The sequence below is a fragment of the Eptatretus burgeri genome, chromosome 11 (assembly GCF_056783735.1).
Source record: "Eptatretus burgeri isolate ZD-2024b chromosome 11, Ebu_testis_v1, whole genome shotgun sequence".
Classification (NCBI taxonomy): Eukaryota; Metazoa; Chordata; class Myxini; order Myxiniformes; family Myxinidae; genus Eptatretus; species Eptatretus burgeri.
The window spans coordinates 89,678,162-89,705,306 of NC_140971.1; the positions used below are offsets into that span (position 1 = coordinate 89,678,162).

The 27,145-nt window shown below is 43.8% G+C and overlaps 1 protein-coding gene across 4 annotated transcripts in view; it reads left to right on the plus strand.

Annotated features, from left to right (window-relative positions):
- The window catches only part of CSK (C-terminal Src kinase), a 104,162-nt gene that overhangs the window by 62,963 nt on the left and 14,054 nt on the right, over positions 1 to 27,145 (plus strand). For all 4 annotated transcript variants that reach the window (XM_085847333.1, XM_085847334.1, XM_085847336.1 and 1 more), the window contains exons 5-10: positions 3,856 to 4,075; positions 4,516 to 4,609; positions 7,718 to 7,783; positions 17,459 to 17,558; positions 20,456 to 20,540; positions 20,673 to 20,746. In XM_085847333.1, coding sequence (XP_085703459.1) covers positions 3,856 to 4,075; positions 4,516 to 4,609; positions 7,718 to 7,783; positions 17,459 to 17,558; positions 20,456 to 20,540; positions 20,673 to 20,746 — 639 coding nt within the window. The remainder of the gene's footprint in view (positions 1 to 3,855; positions 4,076 to 4,515; positions 4,610 to 7,717; positions 7,784 to 17,458; positions 17,559 to 20,455; positions 20,541 to 20,672; positions 20,747 to 27,145) is intronic.

Genomic DNA, 27,145 nt, shown 5'->3' on the forward strand with positions numbered 1-27,145 from the left:
GGATTCTGATACTGATTCCACTCTCATTAGCATCTCTGAAGGTTCCCAGTATGTTGAAACAGGTTAGTGGGATTTTGAAGAAACTATTGGAGACAAAAGTAGTGGTGGAAACTCATTTGGGGGAATTGTGGAGCCGTATCGTTTTGAGCCTTGTGCGAGTGATTCGGAGGAAGATGGCGTAAGTGTTCGTGAAGAAGAAAAGGCCAGTCACATGTTCGCTTCAGATTGGTAGGTTTTGTTTTTCCATTCATTTGACAATTTATTCGATTCAGTGAATCGGGATGCCCTCTGGAGGATTCTAGGTCTTCGTGGGGTGCCACCAAAACTGATCGATCTGCTGTCTGAACTCTACTCTGGTACTGAGAGTGCTGTGAGATGTGGTGGTACCATCTCTGACTTATTTCCAGTTGTTACTGAAGTTCGTCAGGGGTGTGTACTGGCCCCCACACTTTTCAGCACTTATATGGACTGGATTCTCGGGAGGATGTCGGAGAGATCAAGCTGCGGTGCATCGTTTGGGAATGTCAAGATCTCTGACCTAGATTTCGCAGATGATGCAGTCATCTTTGCGGAGACTTTAGATATCCTTTTGAGGGCCCTTGAGGTGCTGAATGAGGAGTCGGAGCCGCTGGGATTATGAGTTTCTTGGGTCAAAACTAAGATCCAGGCTTTCAATGACATCTTTGAAGCTGCTGTCCTGTCTGTGCCTGTTTGTGGTGAGGATGTTGAGGTCGTGGAGAGATTCACTTACCTTGGCAGTGATATTCATGTCTCTGCTGGCTGTGAGTCAGAGGTCAATTGACATCTGCATCGGGCCTGGGGAGTCATGGATTTACTGGATCATGGGGTCTGGCGCTGCGGTATCTGTGCGGGAGGACGAAAGTCCGAGTCTTCAGGTCCTTGGTGCTTCCAGTCTTGTGATATGGATGCGAGACTTGGACTCTGAACAAGGATCTGAGATGGAGACTTAATTCCTTTGGTACCAGGTCTCTTCGGAGAATCCTTGGCTATCGCAGGTCGGACTTTGTGTCCAATGAGCAGTTGCTGAGAGAGACTCAAAGGAGATTTGTTACCTTCATAGTCCGTGAGCATCAGCTGCGGCTGTATGGACATGTGGCTCGTGTTCCTGACGCTGATCCTGCTCACCAGATTCTCTTAGTGAGGGAGTCTCCTGAGTGGAAGAGGCCAATGGGCCGAGCACTTGCCTCGTGGTTGCAGCAGGTTGATCGGCATCTCAAGGAGATGGGGATGGGCCAGGCATCTACCTGGGGGATGGCCAGACGGAGGCCCCTGGAGTACCAGCGGAAAGTGGACGCAGCGACACTCTGGCGCATGCTCTGGCACATGCTCCCATACCTGACCTGACCTGACATGTTTGCTTCAGATTGGTAGGTTTTGTTTTTCCATTCATTTGACAATTTATAAGGGAATTATTTATATATCAGTTGTACTACTCCAGCAAGATACGGCACTGCATTGACACGGCACTGACAAAATGGGTCACATGCTTTGTCCCACCATCGCAGGCTGACCAGTTGTCTTGTATGTTCTGGGATTGTCCCGTTTCATACTTCCCCTCATACCGTTTGTGTCGTGCCGTGTCGATGTCCTACCCCAGTGGAGGGAGGGAGTGGTGCTTGGGGAGGACGGAAGGTATGGGGTGGTGGTTTGTATAATGGAAAAGATTGATGGGGGATGGTGGAGAGGGGGGTGGGGTAGTGAGGGGTGCTGGTGGGTATTGTGGGGGTGATGGTTGATGGGGAATTGTGGAGGGCGGAGGGTGGGGACCCTGAACGTTTTGGCGTACTCGATCAAATCCTCTCGGAGTTGACATGCATACATACATACATACATACATGCATTTATTCATACATACGTACATCCACTTTCTTCACTATAAATACATGGTGGTTCATTTGATTTGCAGAAATTTGTGTTGATAGATTATTTTTAGGTGCTCTTGTGTTAACTGCCATGCAATGGCAACAGGTTTTTCATTGACTGCTCAATTTAACCATGTACATATGCTGGTGGCTGGGTAGAGCTGGTATTACAGTTTCGAGCAATGGTTGTTTCTTCCACATAATCATGGGTATGGCATTCCCTCTCTATTGTGGTGGATAACCACAAGTTCGAGCCATTTCTGTTGTTTCATAACAGTGCTCTGTAAAATGTTCTGAGCAAAAAAGTGAACATTTTGTAGGCCCGATCCACACTCGGGTATTTCGGACAAACCTCATCCAATTTCTGGCAAACGTTGGGTCTTTCGGCCATTGGTGTTATTTGAAACCATCTCGGTTTGTATTGCTACACAAGTGCTAAGAACGTATCGACCCGGAATATTTGTGAAAAATCGAAAATTATTCTCCGTTTGAGTTGTGTATTGTCCCGCAATTTTAACCCGGAGACAGTACGAATATGGCAGTCGACTTCATGGTGCGACGTTGCGGCTAAATATGAAGAGAATTTCGAATTATAATCATAGCCTGGTGTTGGCTTCGTGGCTAGGGTGGTGGTTTGGGATCCTCGGGGTCCTGAGTTCGAGCCCCGCTGGCCACTGAATTAACATCAGGGGGGTTGACTCAGCCTGTCATCCTTCCGAGGTCGGCGAAATGAGTACCAGTATACTGGTAATTATCCCTGCAGGGTCGAAGGCGACTGAAGGGTTGGCGTCAGGAAGGGCATCCGGCCGTAAAAACATTGCCACAAGAAAGGGTACCATGATTGGAGCCCGCAAAAAGCTGACCCCTACTCAGGGAAAATTGGCTTTCTAAATGGTGATGATTTCGAATTTTAATCGCAAAATTACTGACTTTATAAATCGGAAAAAGACTCATCATATCTATTTTGTTGGGTATAAAGGGATATATTGGCATGGAGGTGGGCTGAGCGTTAGGGTTCCCCTTTAATGCCCAACCAATGAATGACACACACATTGAGTGTGGCCTTGCCTTCTCCGTGGTATACCAGCGTAACAGTTTATAGCAGGGTTGAGATTCCAACCCAAGTGAGACCTCTCAAAGGTGAGTGCCCCTACCTCTAAGCTACCCTGCTTGTTTGTGTGTTTGTGTGCATGCAATGCCTCATTTATTTATTTTTGTTTACTTGTTTGTGGATGTGCAAAGAAAGATTCCTGGGTAAAAGTACATTTTGTAGAATTTGGATTTATAAATTTCATCCGTCACTCCAAAGGTAGGTAGTGTTCTGTTTTGTTGGCGATTACCTTAAAAAAATTATACTTTAACTTTGACTAGACAGACAGTTTACATTGAATCTCAGCAAGCTTATGCAGTTACTTCTGTTAAGACATTGCCCATCTTCTTATGCACGACGATGCATTTTCACCTTGTACATACAGTATTGTGTAATTGTGGTGTTGCATTTTTAATCGTCACGTAAATTTTATACCACGTACTCTCAATTGTAATTTTAGGTCATCTTATTTAATGATTTCCTTTGCTATAATGTAGAATTGGTGCTCTCGTCTCACAGCATTTTCTGAAGCTCTTTCTTGATCAAAGTAATGGCAAATATAGAAAATGCTAATTTGACTTTCAATGGCAGTCGTTCTTGCTTTTTATGACCAAACTCCGATTCACCTGAAACGGCTTCCGTTTTCAATGGTGGAAAAATAATTTGTGTGTCGGGCTTGTCTTGTAGGTCATTGCCTCTAATATTAGCAATGAATAGGTCAACACTTTGTTTTGAGAATTTTAAAATTTATTTTGCTTTTCGTTGTAATTATATACTTGATCACACAAACTTGCAACGGGTTGGATACCACATTACAAGATTGTCATCTTTTCATCTCCTTTGCATTCTACCCCCACCCCAACTTCCCACTCACCCCTCAAGTTGGTTTCACGGCAAGATATCACGTGATCAGGCTGAGAATCTGCTGGTCCCTGCAGAGACCGGCTTGTTCTTGGTGCGGGAAAGTACCAACTACCCAGGGGACTATACTCTGTGCGTGTGTGCTGCTGGAAAGGTGGAGCACTACCGTATAATCAATTGTCCACCACGCCTTACAATTGATGAGGAAAGTTACTTTGAAAACTTGATCAAGCTCGTCGAGGTTTGTGGGAGTTTCAGTGTCATGAACATTCCAGAAGCTTTTCTCTTTTGTTTCAATTATTCGATTTAATTTGCTTTTCATTATGAATCTGGAACATGAAGATTTTGTTCTTGTCACATCTTGATGAATTGCCTGTGAATCAAGGTGGCTGCTATTGTCTTTCGATTTCAACGTTGTGCTTTGGCTGTACGAACATTATCTTTTTCCTTCGTGGCATCGTTTACTAAGCCACGAAGCTTTTCCAAGACTCTATGGTGTTTGTCCTTGGTTTGTTGGTAAATTGAATCGTAATGTTCTTAGTTCTTCTAGCTTTTGTTCCATTTTCTTGTCGTGTCTCAAAGGGTGAACTTTATCGGTATATTTTCATTCATGCTGATTTTGTAATTTAACATTAACCACAATCTTGTTGTGCCATATTTGTTTTGTTTCTTTCCTCTTAGCACTACAGTCAGGATGAAGATGGTCTCTGCACACGGTTATCCAAGCCAAAATCAATAGAAGGTGTTTTGGCTGCTCAGGATGTGTTTGCCAGAGGTACTGATATGTTCCAAATGATCTCGATTGTCCAATTTGGTTTATCTTTTGTCTTGAATTATTACCTTGCAACCTTGTATAAAGTCGAGGCCGCTTATTCCTGATACGTGAAACACCCTGCAACCCATCCCCATATAAAACAGATTTTAATTATTTTTTATTGTTTTATTTTTGTTGGAACGTCAGCCACATTTTTCATACAATCCCCATGTAACTTTGTTAAAAGTTCTCCATGGATCGGTTCTTCTATGTTGAAAGTTTTGTGTTGAGCGCTCACAGCGGTTACAGAGAAAACAAATTTAATAGTGAATAAAGGTGAAAGAGTGAGGTCCTCGGCCGACGGTCCACAAACATGGTCAAGGATGGTTGTGGGCGTATATTGCTCTTTATTATTTTTTTTATTTTTACAGTGTCTTGTTCAATGTAATCTTCCATTTTCTGAATTGTAATTGTGTGCACACATTTTTGTAATTAATGGTGTTTGGAATAAAATTCGATCAGCCAAGTCTGACAACAGATTCTTGGCCTGTTTTATGTCTCCGTTAATGAAGTCACTGGAGGCATTATGTTTTTGGTTGGCCATCTGGCTGTCCCACACATCTGTGATAGGTTTTTGTTGCCATAATAACTTAAGAATGGCTGAAGGGATCCAAGTCAAACTTGGTACAAGTATGTGTCGTGATTTAAAGATCAACTACTTTGATTATGGGGTCATGATGTCAAAAGTCAGTGGTCATGTTGGGTAAAAATTTTGTTACTGCAATAACTTGTGAACCATTGATGGGTTTTGACCAAACGTGATAAAGTTTGATTTCAGACCAGGTCACTCTACACTGGATATGCTGCTTCTGCTCTCCCAACAATGGATGGAGGTCCTCAATGCCAGACAGGAAATCCGAGCCGTATCCCGAGACATATCACGTGCTTTTGACACAGTCCGGCACCCTGCCCTGCTCACCAAACTCTCTTCCCATGGTATTCAAGGCCATCTCCACTCATGGCTCACTGACTTCCTCTCCTGTCGCAGTCAACGTGTGGCCCTAAATGGAGTTCTTTCATCCCCTCTTCCTGTCCAGGCTGGAGTTCTTCAACGTAGCGTTCTGGGCCCTGTTCTTTTTCTGGTTTTCCTCAACGATCTCTCCGACGCTGGAAAATCCTCTATATCTCTTTGCTGATGACTCCACCCTCTGCTGTACCATCCGTCATCCCTCAGACTGGCAAACAGCAGCTTCTTCGCTCACTGCAGATCTGGATAAAATCACAAACTGGTCCAACACGTGGAACATGTCTTTCAATCCGGACAAATCTCACACTCTCACTGTCTCTCCGAAAGGACCGTTTAGAAAACCCCCCCATCCACTTTCTCAACAATCCTCTGGAAGAAGTCCTTTCTTTCAAGCCTCTGGGTCTCACTATCTGCCATGACCTTTCCTGGGAAAGCCACATTTCAAACCTCGCCTCCAAAGCCAGTCGCCGACTGGGAATCCTCCGTCGTGCAAAGTCCTTCCTCAGCCAATCTGAGCTACTGACCACTTACAAAGCTTTTGTCCGCAGCCTGATGGAATACTGCTCTCCACTCGGGGCTGGTGCTCCTGCCTCTCACCTTTCTCGGCTTCACGCTGTGGAAACCAAGGCTTTTCGGATCATTGGCATCTCCCACAATGAGGCTGAGTCGTTGGGCCTCTCACTCAATCACCACAGGTTGGTCAGTGGTCTTTCTGTCTTCTACCGTCTCCTCTCCAGCCTCACCCCCCTGCTCTCTCTGCGATTTGTCCCCACCACATTTCTGCAGGGCGCTCAAGGTCCGCCAATAACCCCCTTCTGGTAAAACTACCAAAATAACGAATCACTGCTCATCTTCACTCTTTCATTCCTCTTTTTCCCCGCCTTTGGAATAAACTCCCTCACTCTATTCATTCCCATTCTTCCTTCCAGGCTTTCAAAACAGCTGTTCACCACCACCTCTTATCATCCCCCATCCAAATCCTCGATCTTTTCTACCCCCGATAATCCACCCAAGCCCACCTCCTTCAAATTCCCTGCTTTCCTTCCTGAAAGTCCTGTAATGTCCATCTTCCATTCCCCATGTTCCCCGTCCCATCCCTCTCCCTACCACAGATCTCCTAATGTGTCTGTTTCCCACTGTTTTGTTCTTCCCACTTCCGCCCCTCTTGTCTCATGCCCCCCTTGCCGTGCGTTGTGTGTTGGCTCTCTCACGAGTCTCGACAAGGTATACAAAAAAAATGTAGAAATTATGATGCAAAGATGAACTGATTATATTTTGACATCAGGAGGTCAGAGGTCATGCCAGGTAAGAATGTGATACTTGAGAACAGCTTAAGGGATTTAAATGAAACTTGGTACAAGTATGTATAATGATATAATAATGTGGGTTGGTAGCATATCGGTCGATGTCACAACGTCGAGTTTTTTTTGGTTATTTTATTTTTTATTTTTTATGCTGCTTGCTCACTTGTGAGCTGTCCAGTTATTAGTTTGATTCTCATTGGGGTCAAGTATTTTCAACTCGAACTTCCTTTTTGATGCATCCCATCTGGATATGTAAACATTAAAAATCCCATTGTATTTTATAGTTGAGTTGGTCATTGTGGTGGTCCTGTAGGAAAAGTCCCTACTTTGGGTTAACTGTGTAATTAGCCCTTTCTGCAGTAAATAAGTGTTAAGTTGAGGATACAGCACATCATGATGGGCCAAGCTATATTTATCTCTGCCCTGATTACCTTGATTTTCTATCTATTTATTTTTCTGCTCACTCCTAACTGACTCATCCTTGTTGAGTTCAAACTTGTCATTTGTTGTCATGATTAATATTTTTTTTTATCAATGAGCCAGAAGCATTATTTTAACTTGTTAAAAATTTGCATGTCATCATGTAAGGCACCTGAATGTTTGCAATGCCATCTCGTGGAAAGCAGGTATTCATGAATTTAATATTTCAGGTATTTGATAGGAATTTGATGGACATGGGAGAGTTTGGTTGGTCGGTTAGTTGGTTATGAAGATTTATTTTCCCCAACAATACTTACTTACCAAACCTCGACTTTTTCCCCACATCTCTCCAACCCCTCTCCCACCCCTCCTTTGTAGCGGGCTGGCTCATCAACCAATCAGAGCTAGATCTTGGAGCAGTTATCGGCAAAGGAGAATTTGGAGGTAAGAGACTTTTATTGAGTATGCAGACTTGCATAGCATTGACATGAAAAAAAATAAAAGGTTCTTTCTTCCAGTAATTAGTAAATTGTGGTTAAAAAAAATTCTGTTTTGTAACAAAATTGTATTTCTATTTCTGTTCTTAATTTGTGGACATAATTTCATGGTGAGTCGGTCACAAATATGTCAAATTTGACACGCACAATAAGTTGATACTGTTTCTTACTTTTTTTTTTCTTGTCAAACATGTTTCTTACCTTTTTAAAAAGTTTATTTATAAAGAATATGAGGGGAAAGGTGGATGGGACAAGCAGTTTGGAACAAACCATGCAAATCAAAAGACACAGAGGAAGAAGGGAACACGTAAACTTGTATACAATGATGAAATAGAAATAAATGGAGCAAATCCAAACACACACACACACACACACAAGGCACCACAGATCACACTTGTACAAACATTAAAATTGCAGGCGAGGAATTTCCTTTGCGTGGAGTGGAAGGCGATGATGCAGTTTGAGAATAGTATCCACATTTCGGAGAGCTGTCCTCCCTGAGCAACGACGAAACATCTGGAGACGAAGCGAGCCAAAGATGAGATAAGCCAACCAGGAGGAGCACTAGCGGCGATTAGCACCTTCGGACGTGCACCCTCAACGAACCAGCCATCGTGACCTCTGTCGTTTCCACCACGTTTCTTCACACGAGTCGTCCTGGTCTGCTCTCCGTGCTCTCTCAAGGCGCATCTCCTTCACTCTCGAATCCTCCTGAATGCTGGGAGCTCTTGTGTGCCCTTTCTCTGTTGGTGGTGCTTCTCGTCCTCCAGGCTGTCCCGCCCATGGGACGGCCCCAATAAAAGTATGTCTTTGCATGCTTTCAGGCCTTACAGCGCATTGTGCCACCATGGCTTGCACAAATCATCCAGAGATTGTGATCGCCCTTTTGAAGTGTGTGATGGGATGTCCTCACCTAGCCCCGCCTGCAAACCCTGATTATCCTGTCGATGTATTATATACGCTCCCTCCTCAGTGTCACGTCAAACTAAACTACTTGTTCTGACAGGTCCTTGTTACATGGCAATCTAAACTACTTGAAACACACTGATAATGTTGCACTTATCACAGTGTAGCTATGCATCCCACCCTCCCCTTTCCATGTAACACAACTGAAGACTAGTAAGTGCAGAATAATGTTTTATACAAGGTTCTTGGCTCAGAGTTGAGCTGAACGGCGGCATTGGGCCAACAAACTACTGAAGCAGTACGGGGATGATGGGTATGCACAAGGAAAAATATAAAAATGAGTAAATGCTCTGTGGAGGACCATAACGGGAAATAAACACTATGTACAAGATATAGCGGATGTGCCTGGGTGAGTGCATGATATAGTGAGGATGAGACTATGGATAAGGGGCAATGCCACAATTTGGTGAATGAGGGGATGAATAAATGCAGGTAGGCACCAAGCCGCATGGTCATTCCTTTCAGGCTTGTGGAATCCAAGCCTGAAGGAAATGATTATGGGGAAAGGATGTCATCAAGGGTCACATTTGGTCACAAATTTGGTCACAAGGGTCACAAATTGGAAGACTACCTGGTTGTCAGAAATTTGAAGTTAAAGAAGTTGTAGTATCTCAGGCTGCTGTAATGATTCACTCCATTACACTGATTATGTTTGGGAAAAGGGTGATTGGTGTGTCATTGAGGGGATCAATTTTGGAACCTTTTTGCATAGGCATCCGAGCCATGCATAGGAGGCATCCTTGCCATGTTTGCAACTTTCCATGATGGAGGTCAGGTCAGGTCAGGTATGGGAGCATGTGCCAGAACAGCGCGTCGCTGCGTCCACTTTCCGCCGGTACTCCAGGGGCCTCCGTCTGCCATCCCCCAGGCAGATGCCAGGCCCATCCCCATCTCCTTGAGATGATGGTCAACCTGTTGCAACCATGAGGCACGTGGTCGGCCCACTGGCCTCCTCCACTCATGAGACTCCCTCGCTGAGAGAATCTGGTGAGCAGGATCAGAGTCAGGAAAACGAGCCACATGTCCATACAGCCGCAACTAATGCTCACGGACTATGCAGGTAACAAATCTCATCCGAGTCTCTCTCAGCAACCGCTCGTTGGACACAAAATCCGACCAGCGATAGCCAAGGATTCTCCGAAGAGACCTGGTACCAAAGGAATTAAGTCTCCGTCTCAGATCCTTGGTCAGAGTCCAAGTCTCGCACCCATAGAGCAAGACTGGAAGTACCAAGGACCTGAAGACTCGGACTTTCGTCCTCCCGCACAGGTACCGGCAGCGCCACACCCCATGATCCAGTGAATCCATGACTCCCCAGGCCCGACCCAGACGTCTATTGACCTCTGACTCGCAGCCAGCAGAGACATGAATATCACTGCCAAGGTAAGTAAATCTCTCCACGACCTCAACATCCTCACCACAAAGAGACACAGACAGGACAGCAGCATCCAAGATGTCACCGAAAGCCTGGATCTTAGTTTTGACCCAAGAAACCCGTAATCCCAACGGCTCCGACTCCTCATTCAGCACCTCGAGGGCCCCCAAGAGGATGTCTAAAGTCTCCGCAAAGATAACTGCATCATCTGCAAAATCAAGGTCCGAGATCTTGACATTCCCAAATGATGCACCGCAACTTGATCTCTCCGACATCCTCCCTAAAATCCAGTCCATACAAGTGCTGAAAAGTGTGGGGGCAAGTACACATCCCTGACGAACTCCAGTAACAACTGGAAATAAGTCAGCTGAGGGTCAGCAACAGGGATTGTAACACCCTTGACGTCCAACTCGACAGTTGGGGGATCAGCCTGGTACAACCGCTCAAAGTAACCGGCCCAGCGGGCCTTCACTTCAGACTCCTCTGTCAAGAGCCTACCACTCTCTGCTCGAGCTGTAGTGCTCCGAGGGATGGGCTTGGATGAACGTAATGCGCGAATTCCCCTGTAAGCGGGACGAGAATCACCTGTCCACAGGTGATGCTCTACCCCCTCACAGATTCCTCGCACATAGGCCTCCTTGTGCACCCTTAGTGCACGTACAGTTTTACGCCTCAGCTCCCTGAACAGCTCAGCTCTGCCATTCAGCCTGGCCCTGCAACTCTGGTCAATGGTATCCAGTGTCCCTTGAGAGACAAAATTCTTCTTTGCCCTGCGGTGAGCTCCAAGGCATCCACCGGCAACATCAAGGACGGTGGTCTTGAAGGCGCTCCACAACTCTTCAGGACCCCCCAAAGCACCCAGACCCCCCAAGTGTCCACTCAGCCTGTTCGCAAACTCCTCAGCTACTCTCTCATCCCTCGAGCTTGGCAACATCCAGCCGAGGCTGGGATGGTACCATTCTCCAGGATTTAAGGTGCAGCTTTAGAGTTGCTACAACAAGCCTGTGGTCAGTATTGAGGAACTGAGCACTCCGGTAGACCCTGCAGTTCTGGATCATCCTCCAATGACCGTCAATGAGGACATGGTCAATCTCCTTTGCCACACCGCCAGCGTTGGAATACCAAGTCCAGCGATGAGCTTGTGGGCGCTGAAACCATGAACCAGCCACCCTAAGTCCATGACTTCTTGCAAAGTCAAGGAACTTACTGCCATTCTGGTTCATAGTTCCTGACCCATGGGGACCAACACACACCTCATAACCATCCCTATCAGTTCCAGTCGATGCATTGAAATCCCCCAAGACTAGAAGTGTATCTCGTCTGGGGCACTGATTAACCACAGACTCGAGAGTGGCGTAGAATGCATCCTTCACGGTGAGATCACTCGCCTCAGTCGGAGCATAAACAGAGACCAGGGAAATGACACCTAAGGAGTGACGAATCCTTAATCTCATAATACACTCGTTGACCGGTGTTACCTCAATTATCATTGGGGTCAGCTTATTGGACACAGCAACAGCAACTCCTTGGGTATGGTAACCATCAGAGCGACCAGACCAATAGTAGGTGTAACCACCCACCATTATCTCGCCGCAATCCGGTCTCCGAACCTCAGAGAGAGCTGCAATCCCGATGTCCAAACGCTCGAGCTCAGATGATAACAGAGACAGGTGATCATCCTCTCTTAGGGATAGGACATTCCAGGCACCCACCCGAAGGGACCGCCTCAGGTTGACCCAAGGAGACCGCCGTCTGGTGAACGACACCTCAGCACCACTCCGACACACTCTCCCTCAATCTGACCCAGGGATGTTACCCCGTGGTTTCCCTCCTATCATCAAAGATTGGCGGTCCCAAAGGCTTTGCCCCAATCCCGTCATCCGGTGAGCTGCCCTGCGAAGGGAAGCTGCACAGGAGGTACTCCCACGGAGTGGGTTTTCAGATTTTTTTGCGTTTTTGCGTTTTGCGGAATGAAGGGTTTTACGGTGGCCGGAGTGCAAATCCTGCCACCAACCTCCTAATAAGAAGTGACCCAACTGCAGGAGGACGTCCGCAGACACAGTTGGGCACTAGATATGGATGGCTGTTGGCTCACAAGGAGCTCCTCCGCCCTTTGATGGAGGAAGTTTCCCATTCAAAAATAATGTGTGAAAGATAGGACAGAGGGTATGATGAGACCAAAGCACAATTATTGAGGATTCGAGCATTTATGTAATCAGGAGCCATTGCAGAAGAGTTGTGTTGGGCTGGATAAGGAACCTCTCCACTATGGCAGGAGATACATTCACACGCTGTCGGGACACTACCCTAATGGTGGAAAGGGTGAATTGAAAAAAAAAAGAAGAAGGAAATGAAAGTAGATAGAGCAGAGTGTGGTTTGTACAGCTGAGAACAAAGAGGAACAGAAACATATAGTCGTGGCCAAAAATATTGGCACCGTTGCACTTTTTTTTTTGCAAATGACTCACAATTTTCTATTAAAAATAAGTTGAAATTGACCAAAGTATTTGGTTTCTGGAATTCTTTATTTCACTGTTAATATCACAGAACCTTTGTTTTTGATTCAGAACTGAATATGTCCTTTTAAATCAGAAAATAAAAATAAATGGCATTGACAAAATTATTGACACCCTCGACTTAATATTTGGTAGCACAGTCTTTGGACAAAATACCTGCATTCAAGCACTTCCTCTCTCCATGAATAAGCTTCCTACACCTTTCTACTGGCAGTTTGTCCCACTCTTCTTGTGCAAACTGTTCCAGTTCCCCCAGATTTAAAGGGTGCCTTCTCCCAACTGCTGTTTTCAGATCTCCCCACAGGTGTTCAATGGGATTTAGATTTGGACTCATTGCTGGTCACTTCAGAACAGTCCAGCATTTTTAGTCCGTGAGCTAGACAAATATTCAGTATCAAATTTGGGGCAAAGGGAGACCTTACTTTTTTGGTGAGAAATAACCTATATTTCACGAAAATGTTTGCTGGCCCATCATCCATGTTCGTTTTTAGGCGTTATCCGCTTGGGGGTGCTCTTTGAGGGTCAAACTAACCGATTTTTTTTTTTTTCTTTGCAGGTTTGTGAAGTAAAATGTATTTATTATCTAACTGTCAAGATCAATTTGTGTTTTGGTGACAATAATATGGTGTAATTACGTTTTATATGTAATTTATTTAATGATAATGAACTACTTTTTCAATCTTCAAACGTGTTTTTCTCCAATATCTTTAAAATCAACAAGACCGACTTTGCAGAAGTTTGACTGGAGCCCATACTCGTCGGCATTTTCTCTATTTGCAAACTGAAATGGGAAGAGGCAAGTCTGTGCCAAATAAAAGTGCCGTTGATTGCAGTCAGCATAGAAAATGTCACGCCTACATCACAATATGTTAAAGCATACTGCCGCTGTCCAATATTATTATTATTATTTATTGACCACCATCACATACAGAGGGTAAAGCATGAAAGTATACACATCTTAGATATATAGTAGTAGTCCATTAATATAAACTGAATTTAGTAGTGTTCATGGAGCGGTATGCTATGTCAAGATGGAAAATTTTACTTTTGTTAAGAATCAATAGTCGTGAATCTGGTTAAGAACTTTGTGGCAAAATTTTGTAATGGAAGACTGATCGCTGTTTATTATAGTTGTAACGGAAGAGCTATCATGGACTGCATGATTAGTCGGGAGATTTTCGTCTCGAATAACTTCAAATTATTTTATTAACGAGACGCTTTCTGTAGAGTACAAGGTCCAGTCTAATTGCGAGATCCATATCTTACGTTGTCGAAATGTCATCCTGCCGTCACAGTGAAGATTGTTATTATTAAAGTGGTTTATAGGCTGAACGTTCAGCTCTTTGCACAAATCGAAAATAATTTGACCGTGTTGGTTTGATCTAGTGTCTGGGTTTCTTGTGTAATTGTGTCTAAGTATCTTGTTCCTGCCCTTTGCAGCGACGCGCATGTAGAGCCTGCACGGTATCCTCCTGCAGAATGCCAGACACAAGATCAAGACATCAGTGTCTTCTGACACTATGACGACTGACTTGAATTTGGATTTCCCGGCATGAGCTGCATGCAACAATAGCCGTGTATCAGCTTCTTCCTGGTTTGAAGCAAGTTGCTGAACATCCAATGTGACTCCATCCTCTGTAATGCTGAAGCACTTGCTACCATATGTCACGAACAGCTCCTTCCCACCAAGTTTGTTCTGTTTATTCTGCCAGTCCTGAGCGAAGAAGTGGGTAAGGTTTTCCTTGCGAGCAGAACATGCCACCAAACGCCTCCAGTTCTTTATTCTATGTGTTGGGATTATAACCGAAAACAGGACTCCTTGAGATGAACCACGCTTTACTCGTTCTGCATTCTTGATGGAGAAATCCCGAAGACTACGTCTATGCGTTTGCTGCCTGGGTAGGTCTGCAAGACAGTTTGGAAAAGCTCCTCGGAAACTTCTGCAAATGTTCGGTTGTGACCACTCATCTTATGGACCAGGGCCATGCCGTCAATGATAGAAGCACTTGGTAACGCAACGTCATTTGCAGGAGAGATATCTATATATATATATATATATATATATATATATATATATATATATATATATATATATATATATATATATATATATATATATATATATATCAACTCACTCTCGCCAGATTCCAATTTCCGACAATATTTCTACTTACAAACTAGCAAGATAATTAGAAAGATGTATATATTTTGGTGTAAAACAAACTTGACAAAACGGATATTCGCTGCGTGCAGTGAAGTAAGAGAAAATTGCATTTACATGTTTGAAATTCAATTCATTTGCAGTTAATTTCCACTCTAAATTTAAGGATTTATCGACTTTATAATAGGAAATCACCTCAGTCGAGCATTGGATAAGATGCAGGATATGAATAGACGTAAAATACCGCGAAAAAAGGAATTGTTATTTTTACACCCTACTAGCACCCCCTAGCGGATATCGCTAAAAAACGAACCTGCATGAAGGGCCAGCAAGCGATTTCCGAAACTAAACGTTATGACCTACCAAAAAAATGACGTGCCGCTTTGCCCCTCGTTTTATACTGATCTCTGAAATTTGGGGGTCCAGCTCATGGACTATTTGTCTTGAACCATTCCTGGGTGCTTTTTGAAGTGCGTTTGGGGTCCTTGTCTTGCTGCAAGACCCATCCATACCCATCGACGGAGACCCAGCTTTCTGCCACTGGGTTGAACATTGCGCTCCAACATACCTTGGTAATCTTCTGATTTCATGATACCATGCACACATTCAAGGCACCCAGTACCAGAGGTAGCACAGCAACCCCAAAACATCACTGAACCACCTTGTTGACTGTAGGGAAGGTGTTCTTTTCTTTGAAGGCTTTAAATTTTTTTTATGTAAACAAAAATGATGTGCTTTACCAAAAAGCTCTAATTTGGTCTCATCTGTCCACAGGACCTTCTCCCAAAAGTGTTTAGGCTTGTTCAGGTGTGTTTTGGCAAATGCTAGTCTGGCTTTCTTATGTCTCTCTCTCTCAGCAGTGGGGTATTCCTGGGTCTCCCACCATGGAACCCCTTTCATTGAGTTGGTGACAGTTTTAACTCGCACCATCCGTCGTACCTTGTGTCTGAAGGTCAGCTTGAATCTGTTTGGCAGTTGATCGAGGTGCTTTCTCCACCGTTGGAACAATCCTTCGTTGAAATCTTCGATCAAGTTTTTTTTTCTTGCGGCCATGTCCAGGGAGGTTGGCTGCAGTAGCATGGGCCTTAAACTTCCTGATAACATTGTGTAAGGTAGACACAAGAACATCAAGGTCTCTGGAGATGGACTGGTAGCCTTGAGATTGTCTACACTTGTCTACAATCTAGTGTCTGACCTCCTCATACAATTCTCTGGTTTTATTTTCTCCATGCTCATTGCAGTACATGCAGTGACACAAAACAGCAGAATGACTCCTTTGCTCCATTCAAACTGGATGAATGAGTGATTTTTTTTTTATATTACATACACCTGCTTAAGATATAGGTATTTCTAGGAATTTCTAAAAGGTCCCAATAATATTGTCCAGGCCATTTTAAGATTTCTGTGTGGAATAATCTGAGATTTAGTGATTTTTTTTTTTTGCTTTATTTTGTTCCTTTGCAAGCCAAAGAAATACCTTTGTGGATATCAAAATATATATTTTTATTTTCAACAATTTTCTGGAAGAAATGGTGCATTATTTGAAAAAGGTGCACGGGTACCAATATTTTTGGCCAAGACTGTAAATATTTCCAAAAACACCAAAAATACAACTCCCAAAAGGTATAAACAACAACAACAACAACAAAAAAAAATTGCACTGATCTCTGTAGGAAGCAGTTTGGTTTGACATTTTTATTATGAAATAGGCAATGCCTAGAAATTAATGATACTCTTTAGAAATACCCTTTACAATTAAACACCGTGTTAAGTAGTTGTGGTTCTTTTTGGAAGGGCGGATTGAAGGAAGGACATGGCCAAATACTGAAGCTGCTTTACCGCTTAAGAATTCCTGATGGTATTTGGTGGTAGATGAGTTGCAGTGCAGAGCCACATGTACTCTGATGATGACTTGGAACCCAACTTTGCAGAACCATGTGGAACAAGTTTGACATTCCAACATCAACTGAGTTTTTATAGTTTATATTTGCATGCATCATATATTACTACAAGTTTCATTTCCGTTGAAACTGTTCCTTCAACTTGTGCACTAAGATGCTCTTTCACATATGGATGTCAGACGCTTGCGAATTTGATTCCATGCCAAATAGTATGAGGTGTCAACTATTGTGCTGATTCATTGACAAGTTTTGCGTGATTGTGATTGCTGCATGTATGGATACCAAAGGAATTTGTGCATGCTTTAATGATAGGATATTGGAAGGGGAGGTGTGAGGGTTTGGGGGGTGGGGGTGGGGGGGGTTGGGCTGGGAGGGTTGAGAGTTGAGGATCACTGCATAAGGACTGTACAATACCACGGTTAGGAACTGTTTCCAGAATATTTGCACAAATGATGAATGTCTGTTGTCCTAAATGCCCCTCTCTTTTTTTTTCTCCACAAATGTTTTGTGCATTTCTCCTACTCCTTTCCAATAGACGTGGACGATTGACTCCATTACATTACAAAGATGGCTCTTGTAAGATTGAAGAAAAAAAAAAAGGGGGTGGGGTTTGTGGGTGAATGAAAGATGACATGAATAATACATACTTTCCATATTACACTTCATATTTTAACCTTGTCGTCCTCTTTTCTTTTTTTCACAGATGTTGTGGAGGGGCGGTACAGACAGCAAAAGGTGGCTGTGAAGTGCATAAAGCATGATGCCACCGCTCAGTCCTTCTTAGCAGAGGCCTCCGTGATGACGTTGGTGACGCAGTGATCAGTGACTTTGGCTTGATGACATAAACTTGCTCTTTGTGTATTTGCACTTGTATGAGCTTTGATTTTTCTCCACCAATTTTTTTTTTTCATGCAGCATTTGTATACAAGAAAATCCTACGTGGTTCTGATGAAAAACTTCCAAAACTGATTTTATCATAAATTATTGTTTCTTTCTTTTTTTTTTTTTCTTTAAATAATTTTTATCTTGTCTTCATTGGCCTCACTCCCTCTGTTCTCTCAGCCCTCTGACCCTCCCCAATAACTTCAGGATAAATGTGTTCTTGCAGTAACAGTTAAATCCAACTCCCTACTTGCACTTTACTGCTTCGTCCCCTTTTCTCTCTCTCTCTCCTCTTGTACTTTTTTGTTAATCCTCTTGCTTGGTGACCAACTGCTGCAGTGGGGCAGCATTTGGTCACCAAGGAAGCAAATTCCCAAAGCAATTTGCTTGCTTGGTGACCTACTGCTGCAAAATAGTCTGTTGCCTTTTTACTCTCTCTCACTTCTCTTGCATGAGCCTTGAATCTTGTATGTACAATGTGGAAAGGAGGGGGGGGGCTCCATAGTTAGTATGTAGTAAGATTGTAATATGGCCTGTGTGTTTCGATTGTAAACAGGGAAAATGTCAAAGTAAATAGTCTATTAAACGTGATGGTGAGGATGCAGCATATGTAATTTATAGACAGTATGACTAGGGATTTTGTGAAAAAGCATCTTGATGATGCTGCAGGCATGTGGACAAAAATTTTATGGTCAGATGAGACAAAATTTGAACTTTTCAGTCTAAATTCAAAGCGTTATAGCTGGTGCAAGCCGAACACTGCACATCATCCATACTGTCAATCATAGTGGTGGCAGCATCATGTCATGGGGCTGCTTTTCATCAGCAGGAACTGGTGGTAACCTTGTCAGGATAGAAGGGAAAATAGGCAGTGCAAAGTACAGGAGAATCCAAGATGAACACCTGTTTGAGTGAATCATGAATCTGAAACTGGGTATGAGATTCACATTTCATCAAGACAATGATCTGAAGTACAAAACTAAAGCCACACTGGAGTGGCTGGATGATAAGAAAATAAAGGTTCTTGAGTGGCCCAGTCAAAGTCCTGACTTGAACCCAATTGAACATTAATGGCAAGACTTGAAGATTGCAGTCCATCGACGATCCCCATCAAACTTGGCAGAAATATAGCAATTTTCACATGAAGAATGGACAAAGATTTCACCATCTCACTGTGCAAAGCTGGTAGTAACCTACCCAAAGATATTCATCACAGTCATTGCTGCAAAAAATGCTTCCACTAAGTCCTGACCAAAGGAGCTGAACACTTTTACAACCAGTGAATTTTGATTCATACATGTTTTTTTACAGGTATTCCTGACATGTAACCACCTTCAACTATAACAGTGTTTTGTTTGATCTCTTCATTTATGAACAGACAAGTTAATTTGGAAAAAATTGTTTCTACATCATTTGTAATTCAGCTAAATATGGTATCATTGGTTGGGGTGAATACATTTTCAGACCACTGTATGTGTATAAAATTAGTCGACGCTCAAGGTCAGTGCCATCCAAAACATGCAAAACACATTAGGTGGCCATTAGAAAATATATCAACCCAATTTGTTATGCACACCATCCCATCATGCAAAAACACTTGATGGGTCAAACTTTCAAAATTCCCAAGTTGCTGTTTCCATGGAAACTTGTTTATTTGGATTTTATAAGTATTGTGCTATGCACATCGTTCTTTGTTTGTCTGTCTGTGAGCGGGATATCTCGAGTTGTGGAAGGATTCACGTAACTTTGTGGACAGGTTGGGTGTGTGACTCGGACAAATTGCTTCGATTTTGGTGATTATCCAGATCCAGATCCCAATCTTAGAATTTTTGAACTGCTTCTTCACCATTGAGAGATGGAAACAAAAATGATAGATCGCATGATATTTCAAAAAGTTGTGGACTCATTCGGACAAAACTTCGTGGATGAGTTGGGTAGTTGATAAGAGGAAGCGGTTTAGATTTTGTTTTGGGTTTGGAATCAGATCCGGCCTATCAGTGGGATAGGAAACAAACTGTTCAGCCTTGTGGAGGGACGTGCTCTACCTCGTGCCCTTCTAGCTTACTGTTTGCTTTATTCCTCGGGAAGTCTGTGCTTCGTCGAAAAACTTCTGGTGAAATGAATCGAGCCAATCGCTAACTATATTCCTTTTGTTCTTGTTGATTTTAATTTTAATTATTATATTAATACATTGAGCCATATTTTGTGGACGTATCTCCTCCGAAACTGCTGGACGGATTGTCACCACTTTCGGGATGCGGGTGCTCTGCGGTCTAATGTACAGCATAGGCTATGTGAGATCGTGCCAGATGTACAGGTTTGGGAATTTTTGGCGATTTTTCTAATTTTTATATTAGTTTCCGTGGTGACGTGTGATGTCACCGCTGAGAGGGGTAATGACATCATGACATCATCGGTCATTCGCTGACGTCGCAGACCGTCACCGCTGAGAGGCGAAATGCCACTCCTAGAAAACAGCGTCTACAATGTTAAACCTTCTGCACATGCTGACTACCTCAGAAGGTGCATTTGACTCAAAAAATGTAACAAGCAACATTGTATATAAAGAAATTCTATAAATCACATTGTGAACACTGGATATATTGACGTCCTAACGAACTCAGTCTAGAAACCGCGCGGAGCGTGGGTTTTGCTCGTGCTAAAATTATTTGTGCTTGTATGCTTTTATTTGAGAGCAAAAGTAAATGGAAAAAGTGTTAGTCTTCTGGGTTTTTACTTAACTTTTTTGTTGATTTACTTCAACATTAAAACAAAAACGTTCACACACTTCTTACGTTTTGCCCTTTCTCCCATCTAGCGAATTGCGTCATCCCAACCTCGTGCAGTTGCTGGGAGTGGTGATTGACAAATACCTCTATATCGTTACCGAATTCATGGGCAAGGTTGTCTTTCAGCTCATGCTGTCTTGCTTGCATTGAAATATTTTCCCTAAATGTGTGCTTCATATTTGGTTTATTTTCACTGTTGCAGCATTTGACATTAACCTCTTACCAATATGTTTTTTTTTTTTTCAGGGCAGTCTCGTTGACTACTTGAGGTCACGTGGTCGCTCAGTCATCACACAAAAGGACCTCCTTAGATTCGCTTTGTAAGAGTCCAATTCTGATCTTCATCACAGCATTGCCTCTTGCATCTTCATGTTTGAGTTGCTTTCCCTCATTTCTTTTTTATGCCTCTGCTGACGAAGCTGCTGGAGGCATTATGTTTTCAGGTTGTCTGCATGTATGTCCTGATCTACCCATATGTATGTATGCCTGTCCGTGCTAATTTTCTCTGCTTTCTCTACAACCACTTATCCGTTTGACACAATTTTCACCAGAGGTGTGACTGCTCATGTACAATGTTTTAATGATAATCTATTCAGTGCCATTGTAGTTCTTGTTTGTTTGTTTTTTGTTTTTTTTAAATATCCGATGCCTCTGCAGTCGAGGCATAATGTTTTTTGGGGTTTTGTGTCAGTGCAAAGCAGATTCTTGTTACCATGATACCTTGTGAACTGCTGAAGGACTTTTCACAAAGTTTGGTACAAGTCTATACTATGATGCAAAGATGAAAGCATTAGTTTTTGTGTTCAACGGGCCAAAGGTCATGTGCCCTTTGAACATCATTTTTTTGCAGATCTTTCTCTCTTTCTCTCTTTCTCTCTTTCTCTCTTTCTCTCTTTCTCTCTTTCTCTCTTTCTCTCTTTCTCTCTTTCTCTCTTTCTCTCTCGCCCCCTGCTGGTCGTTGGTGAGTCGTGCATGGGTGTGGCGTTATGGCGGCTCTGTGTGTGCAGCTGTGAGTACTGTGCTGTGTTGGTGTTGTTCCTGTCCCTATTTCGTTTCCCTCTGTGTCCCCGTACGTGTTTGTGGAGTTTTTTTTTCCGTTTCCCTTCCTGCTGAGATGAGAGAGAGAGGGAGAGCGCGCACGGTAGGTGCTTTGTGGGTTTTCCTTGAAACCTTCGGGTTTCTGGGCCTACTTTTTCATCTGCCTTGTTTTCATAGGCCTGCCGTTTATCGGTGGTTTCGCTTCTTCCTTTCACTCTTCTTTTCCCTTGTACTTCATTTGACCCCACTTTCTGGTTGCTTGTGACGGTTTTCCTTTGTTAAACTTAAACTTCTCTTCTTTTGCTTTAAGCTATGGCAAACGGACGTTTGCACAATAGTGTGTACGAGTCACTCACTCGGAAAAATGGAGTGACAATTACTCCACCTGATGGAGTTAGTGTTGAGAACGTGGTGATGGCTCTGGGAGAGCTCGTAGGAATCGAGAATGTTCTCACTGCTTCGAAAATGAGCCAACGTGTCGTGGTTTTCTTGTCGGAGGAGCGACACGTGGCTCAGGCGGTCGAAACCGGTCTATCCGTACCGCCAGACGTCTTCGTTAACGTTAGTTATCTCGATACGATGGCGGTAAAATTAACACTGTCTAACATCCCGCCCTTCTTCTCGAGTGAGGAGATTGTAGCTGCATTAAGCGTTTTTGGCACAGTTGTGTCACGAATCTCCATGATTCCACTTCGACTGCACTCTGACGCTTCGGTTCGCCACATCATGTCGTTCCGACGTCATTGCTATATCATTCTAAAAAAACAACACTCAATCGCTCAATGCAGTTATGTCTTTAAAAAATAAAAACCGCAATTACCATATTTATATCGCAACGGAGACCACAACTTGTTTTATCTGTGGTGAATCGGGACATTTAAAAAGCAATTGCCCCAAGAATATATTAAGTGGAATATCTAGTGTGGTCGAACCCATTGAGACGAATAGTGGTATATCTAGAGTTGGGCACGTTGGTGACGCTTCAAACTCGAACAATCTGTCTGGGCCGTCGAAAGTGGAGGTAAATCCCCCCCTGGCAGATGACGAAAGCTTCACCGTTGTTCCTTCAAACAATAGTCAAGATGTGACGGCGAGCTGTGCAAAAAAGATGGCGCCGGCTGCCGAGAATAATGACTCGTGTTTGGAAGCAACAATAGATGCTCTTTTTAAAACAAAAAATCGATTTGATGTAATTGCTCCAGAAGATTATGACTTTTTTGTCGGTGGGGTTGGTGAACATGAGCAGGAGATTGGTTTTGTGCAGCAGGGAGCACACGTGACCACTCCCATAGTCACAAGCACCTTGGATATTAACACCGAACCCACTGTAACCCCCCTCCCTGTAAAGACCAACAGTGAAATGTGTACCGTTTCTAAGTCACCAATAACTCCAAACCTGGTTGAATCAGGGTGTAAAGCTTCAACTAGTGAAACACCAGGTTTATCTCAAGCGGAATATAACGTTCCTTCCATTAGTATTCTTCCTCCTCCCCATCCTCTTCACCCTCCCACTCCTCCTCCTCCTCCCCCTCCCACTTCTAATCTTCTTCCTCTTCCCACCCCTCCACCTCCCCCTACTCCACCTCCCCCTACTCCACCTCCCCCTACTCCACCTCCCCCCACTCCACCTCCCCCACCCCACCTCCCCCACCCCTCCTCCCCCACCCCTCCTCCCTCCACTCTTCCTTCCCCGACTCCTCCGACTCCTTCTCCCCCTTTGGAAGCGGAATGTGAGGCTTCCCTTATTAAACCATCAGCTCCATCTTTGGAGCATAACGATAATGTAATGGACACCGGTCGGTACTCGGATTATGATTCCGACGGGGCCTCATCACTTGGTTCTTGTGGCGGTGCTGAAGCATGGAATGATCCAGTTTCCCAAGATTCGGAGAGTGTTACCAGTGTTCCACCTGCTGATATCATAAAGTTTCTTCATGACACCTTTCGCAAGAAACATGTTAAAATTAAAAACTTTTTCCCTGACTTGTCCAGCTTTATAATCTCTGCGAAGCTTTTGCTCCTCAAAGCCGGACAGCTTGGTGTGACGGAATCACAAGTGTATCGACTCCGGAAATGCATCCTCAAAGCAAAGAATGAGCTGCAGACACAGCGAGACTAAGTTTTTGACACACCCTAACTCTATGTTAGCCTATGGCCTTCTCTATAGCGAGTTTAAATATTAATGGGGGACGCTCCTCCATCCGTAAAGCAGAACTTAAACAGTTTGTTGAGACAAATCACATTGATGTTTTGCTTTTGCAAGAAACTAGATGTAGCTCCTCTTGTGCAAGTGAATGGCAAAGGATAATGAGGGGAAAATGGTTTTTTAGTAGTCTGGAACACCCAAGGGCTGGGATAGCTGTTTATATACAACCTTCCTTTTGCAGTCCCAGTGTTGTTTTTAATGAGATTATCAAAGGGTATTTGATTTCACTCACCTTCACACATAATGGCTTTAAACACACCGTACTGAATGTCTACGCACCGAGCGATAGCACGGAGAGACTCGCCTTTTACACACACTTAGAAACATCTCTTGTACACATTGATTTTGATGGACTTGTCTGCTTGGGTGGAGATTTCAACTGCACGATGGACCCCACCATTGATCGTAATGGAGAGGAGCCGCACCCAGCAAGCGCAGCGCCTTTGTTGAAAGCCTTGTCCAAGTTTTCCCTGGTTGGTGTGTGGAGAATCCGCAATCTTTCTCTCCGCCAATACACGTGGAGTCGATGCTCAAAAGGCCACCTATCACTTGCAAGATTGGACCGTTTCTACATCAACAGTACCTTTTTAAATGTTGTGAGCAATATGGACATTATTCCGAGCGGCTTCTCAGACCATCACATGGTCGCACTTCGTATTCACCAACCAGTTCGGAATCGTGGTGCTGCCTACTGGACCTTCAACGCAAGCCTCTTGGATGACCAACTGTTTGTCGATGCCTTTGGTGTGTTCTGGAGAGCCTTGCTCCAACGTAAAACTTCCTTCCCCTGCCTTGGAAAATGGTGGGACAACGTCAAAGTGCAAATAAGATCCTTTTGCCAACAATATGGAGCCTACCACACCAAATATGACTCTGCCCTTCAATCCTTGCTTGCCAAAGAAATATTATATTTGCAGACCAACCTCTTGGCTTCAAATCATGAAAGAACCAACCTCTTGCTGGCGAAGAAAAAAGCTCTTCTTGCTGGACTTTGTGCAAAGCAAGCCAGAGGAGCGCTGATTCGTCTCCGACTGGAGAATTTGTGCCACCTGGACACCTCCTCTAAGTTCTTTTTTGGACTGGAAGATCAAACAAAGAGAAGTCAGCAGATAACTTCAGTAAGGACAAAGGAAGGAAGGATAACACACAATCAAAAAGATGTCAGAGCCTCACTCAGACACTACTTTACTGAACTTTATCATGCTCCGAAAATTGACAATAAAATGATAACAGTGCTGACTTCTTCCTTACCTACCTTGTCAAAATCTGCAGTTCTACAAATGGACAAGGAAGTAACTTTGGAGGAACTCCAAGCTGCTCTTCAAACTCTACCCTCGGGTAAGGCCTCCGGCCTGGATGGAATTCCTGCGGAATTTTATAAAACCTTTTGGGACCTCCTCGGACCAGAACTACTTGAGGTTATAATCGACGGTCGACGATCAAGCTCACTGCCGTTAAGCTGCCGGAGGGCTGTCCTCGCCCTTATCCCCAAAAAAGGAGACCTTCAGCAACCACACAACTGGCGTCCCATCTCATTACTCTGTGCAGACTACAAAATATTTTCCAAGGCCCTTGCCAACCGCCTTAAAGCCATAATCGAGGAGATCGTACACCCAGATCAGTCTTACTGTGTCCCGAAGAGGACAATTCATGACAGTATCTTCATTGTGTGTGATATAATTGACATCTGTTCTCTTGAGCAAAGGAATGTCGGGTTGGTGTTCTTAGATCAAGAAAAGGCCTTTGATACCATTGATCATTTTTATCTTTTCTCTGTTTTACGGGGGTTTGGTTTTGGGGAAAATTTTATCTCTCATGTGCAGTTACTGTATAACAACACTTTTAGTCTCTTAAAGGTTAACAACATTTTATGTCCCCCTTTCCCGGTTAATAGAGGCATTCGTCAAGGGTGCCCTCTTTCTGGCCTCCTGTACTCCCTTGCGATTGAGCCTTTGCTCGTTCGGTTGCGTGCACGTCTTCTTGGTTTCCTTCCTCAACCAATGGCGAACCCGTTTAAAGTGATTGCTTACGCAGATGATCTTTGTGCAATCGTTCGCTCGAATGAGGACGTCTCAGCCTTGGTCCGTTGCATTCATGAATTTGGTTTGGCAAGTTCCACAAAAGTGAACTGGGGAAAAAGCAGAGCTCTCCATCTTGGTCCACAAAATGGCGCCATTCCTCCGACTCTTCCCGAGAAACTTAAATGGGAAAGGGATGGAATTCTTTACCTAGGCGTCTTTCTTGGAACTGAGAACTTCATTTTAAAAAACTGGGAATCTCTAATAATTAAAACTGAGCGACGTTTACGAAAGTGGAAGGGCTTACTTTGTCAACTCTCCTATCGGGGCCGAACCCTTGTTATAAACAACCTTGCAGCATCAATGCTTTGGCACGTTTTTATAGCGCTGCAGCCCCCAGATTTGTTTCTTAAAAATTACAATCAATTCTTATTGACTTCTTTTTGGGAGGAAAGCATTGGCTCCAACCTGGTGTGTTAAACTTGCCTGTTGCTGAAGGAGGACAGGGGCTGATTGCTATTACCAGCAAGGTGATGGCTTTTCGCCTCCTTTCACTTCGCAGATTGCTGTACACGGACGTCTCGTGGAAGGCCTTGGCTCCTGCCTGCTTCGGCAGGCGGGGAAACTCGGCTACGATCAGCAACTGTTCCTTATTGACACCAAGAAAGTTGATATAGCATCAGTCCCCCTGTTTTATAGAAGCATGCTGAAGGCATGGCAGGCAGTCACTGTTCGCCGAAATAACAATGACTACTCCCTGGAAATGTTTTTAAATGAGCCTATCTTTTTAAACCCCATTTTTGAAGGGGTCTGCAGCAATTGTATTCTTGTGCAGAAGTTTGTTGATGCTGGATGTACGAAGGTAAAAGATCTCAGAACTCCTTCTCCTTACAAGTGGAAGCCAGCTGCTGACGTGGCTGTGGCCACTGGAGTGAGGTCCATTCGAATTATTGGGAGAATCTTTTCTGTGATTCTGCACTTTTTCAAGCAAACCAATCTGAAATGGATTCCACAGGTGGAAGCTAACCTTTCTTTATCCCAACATTCCTTTCCAGAGCTTTTGCTTCATTTTCAAGGTTTCACCTCCTTTAAATTGATGGAAAAATCTTCTGTTTACGCTTTGTGTGTTAAAACCCTTGTTCCCAATAGACCTGCGGAACCACAAGCACATTGGGGGAGAATGCTTCAGACCACTCATTCTACTTCGATCAACTGGCATGTTGTGTACAAGGCACCCACTGCTAAGCGCTCCGGAGATTTGCAGTGGCGACTGGCACATTACATTTTACCATCCAATGTTTTATCTCATCGTATATGTCCCGATAACACAGAATTGTGTCCCTTCTGCGGTGCCACAGAAACTATTTTCACATTTTTATTGATTGCTCAAGGTTGGCACCCCTTTTTACAGTCTTATCACGTGCTATCCGGGGACTCGGCCTAACTTTTACTTGTTG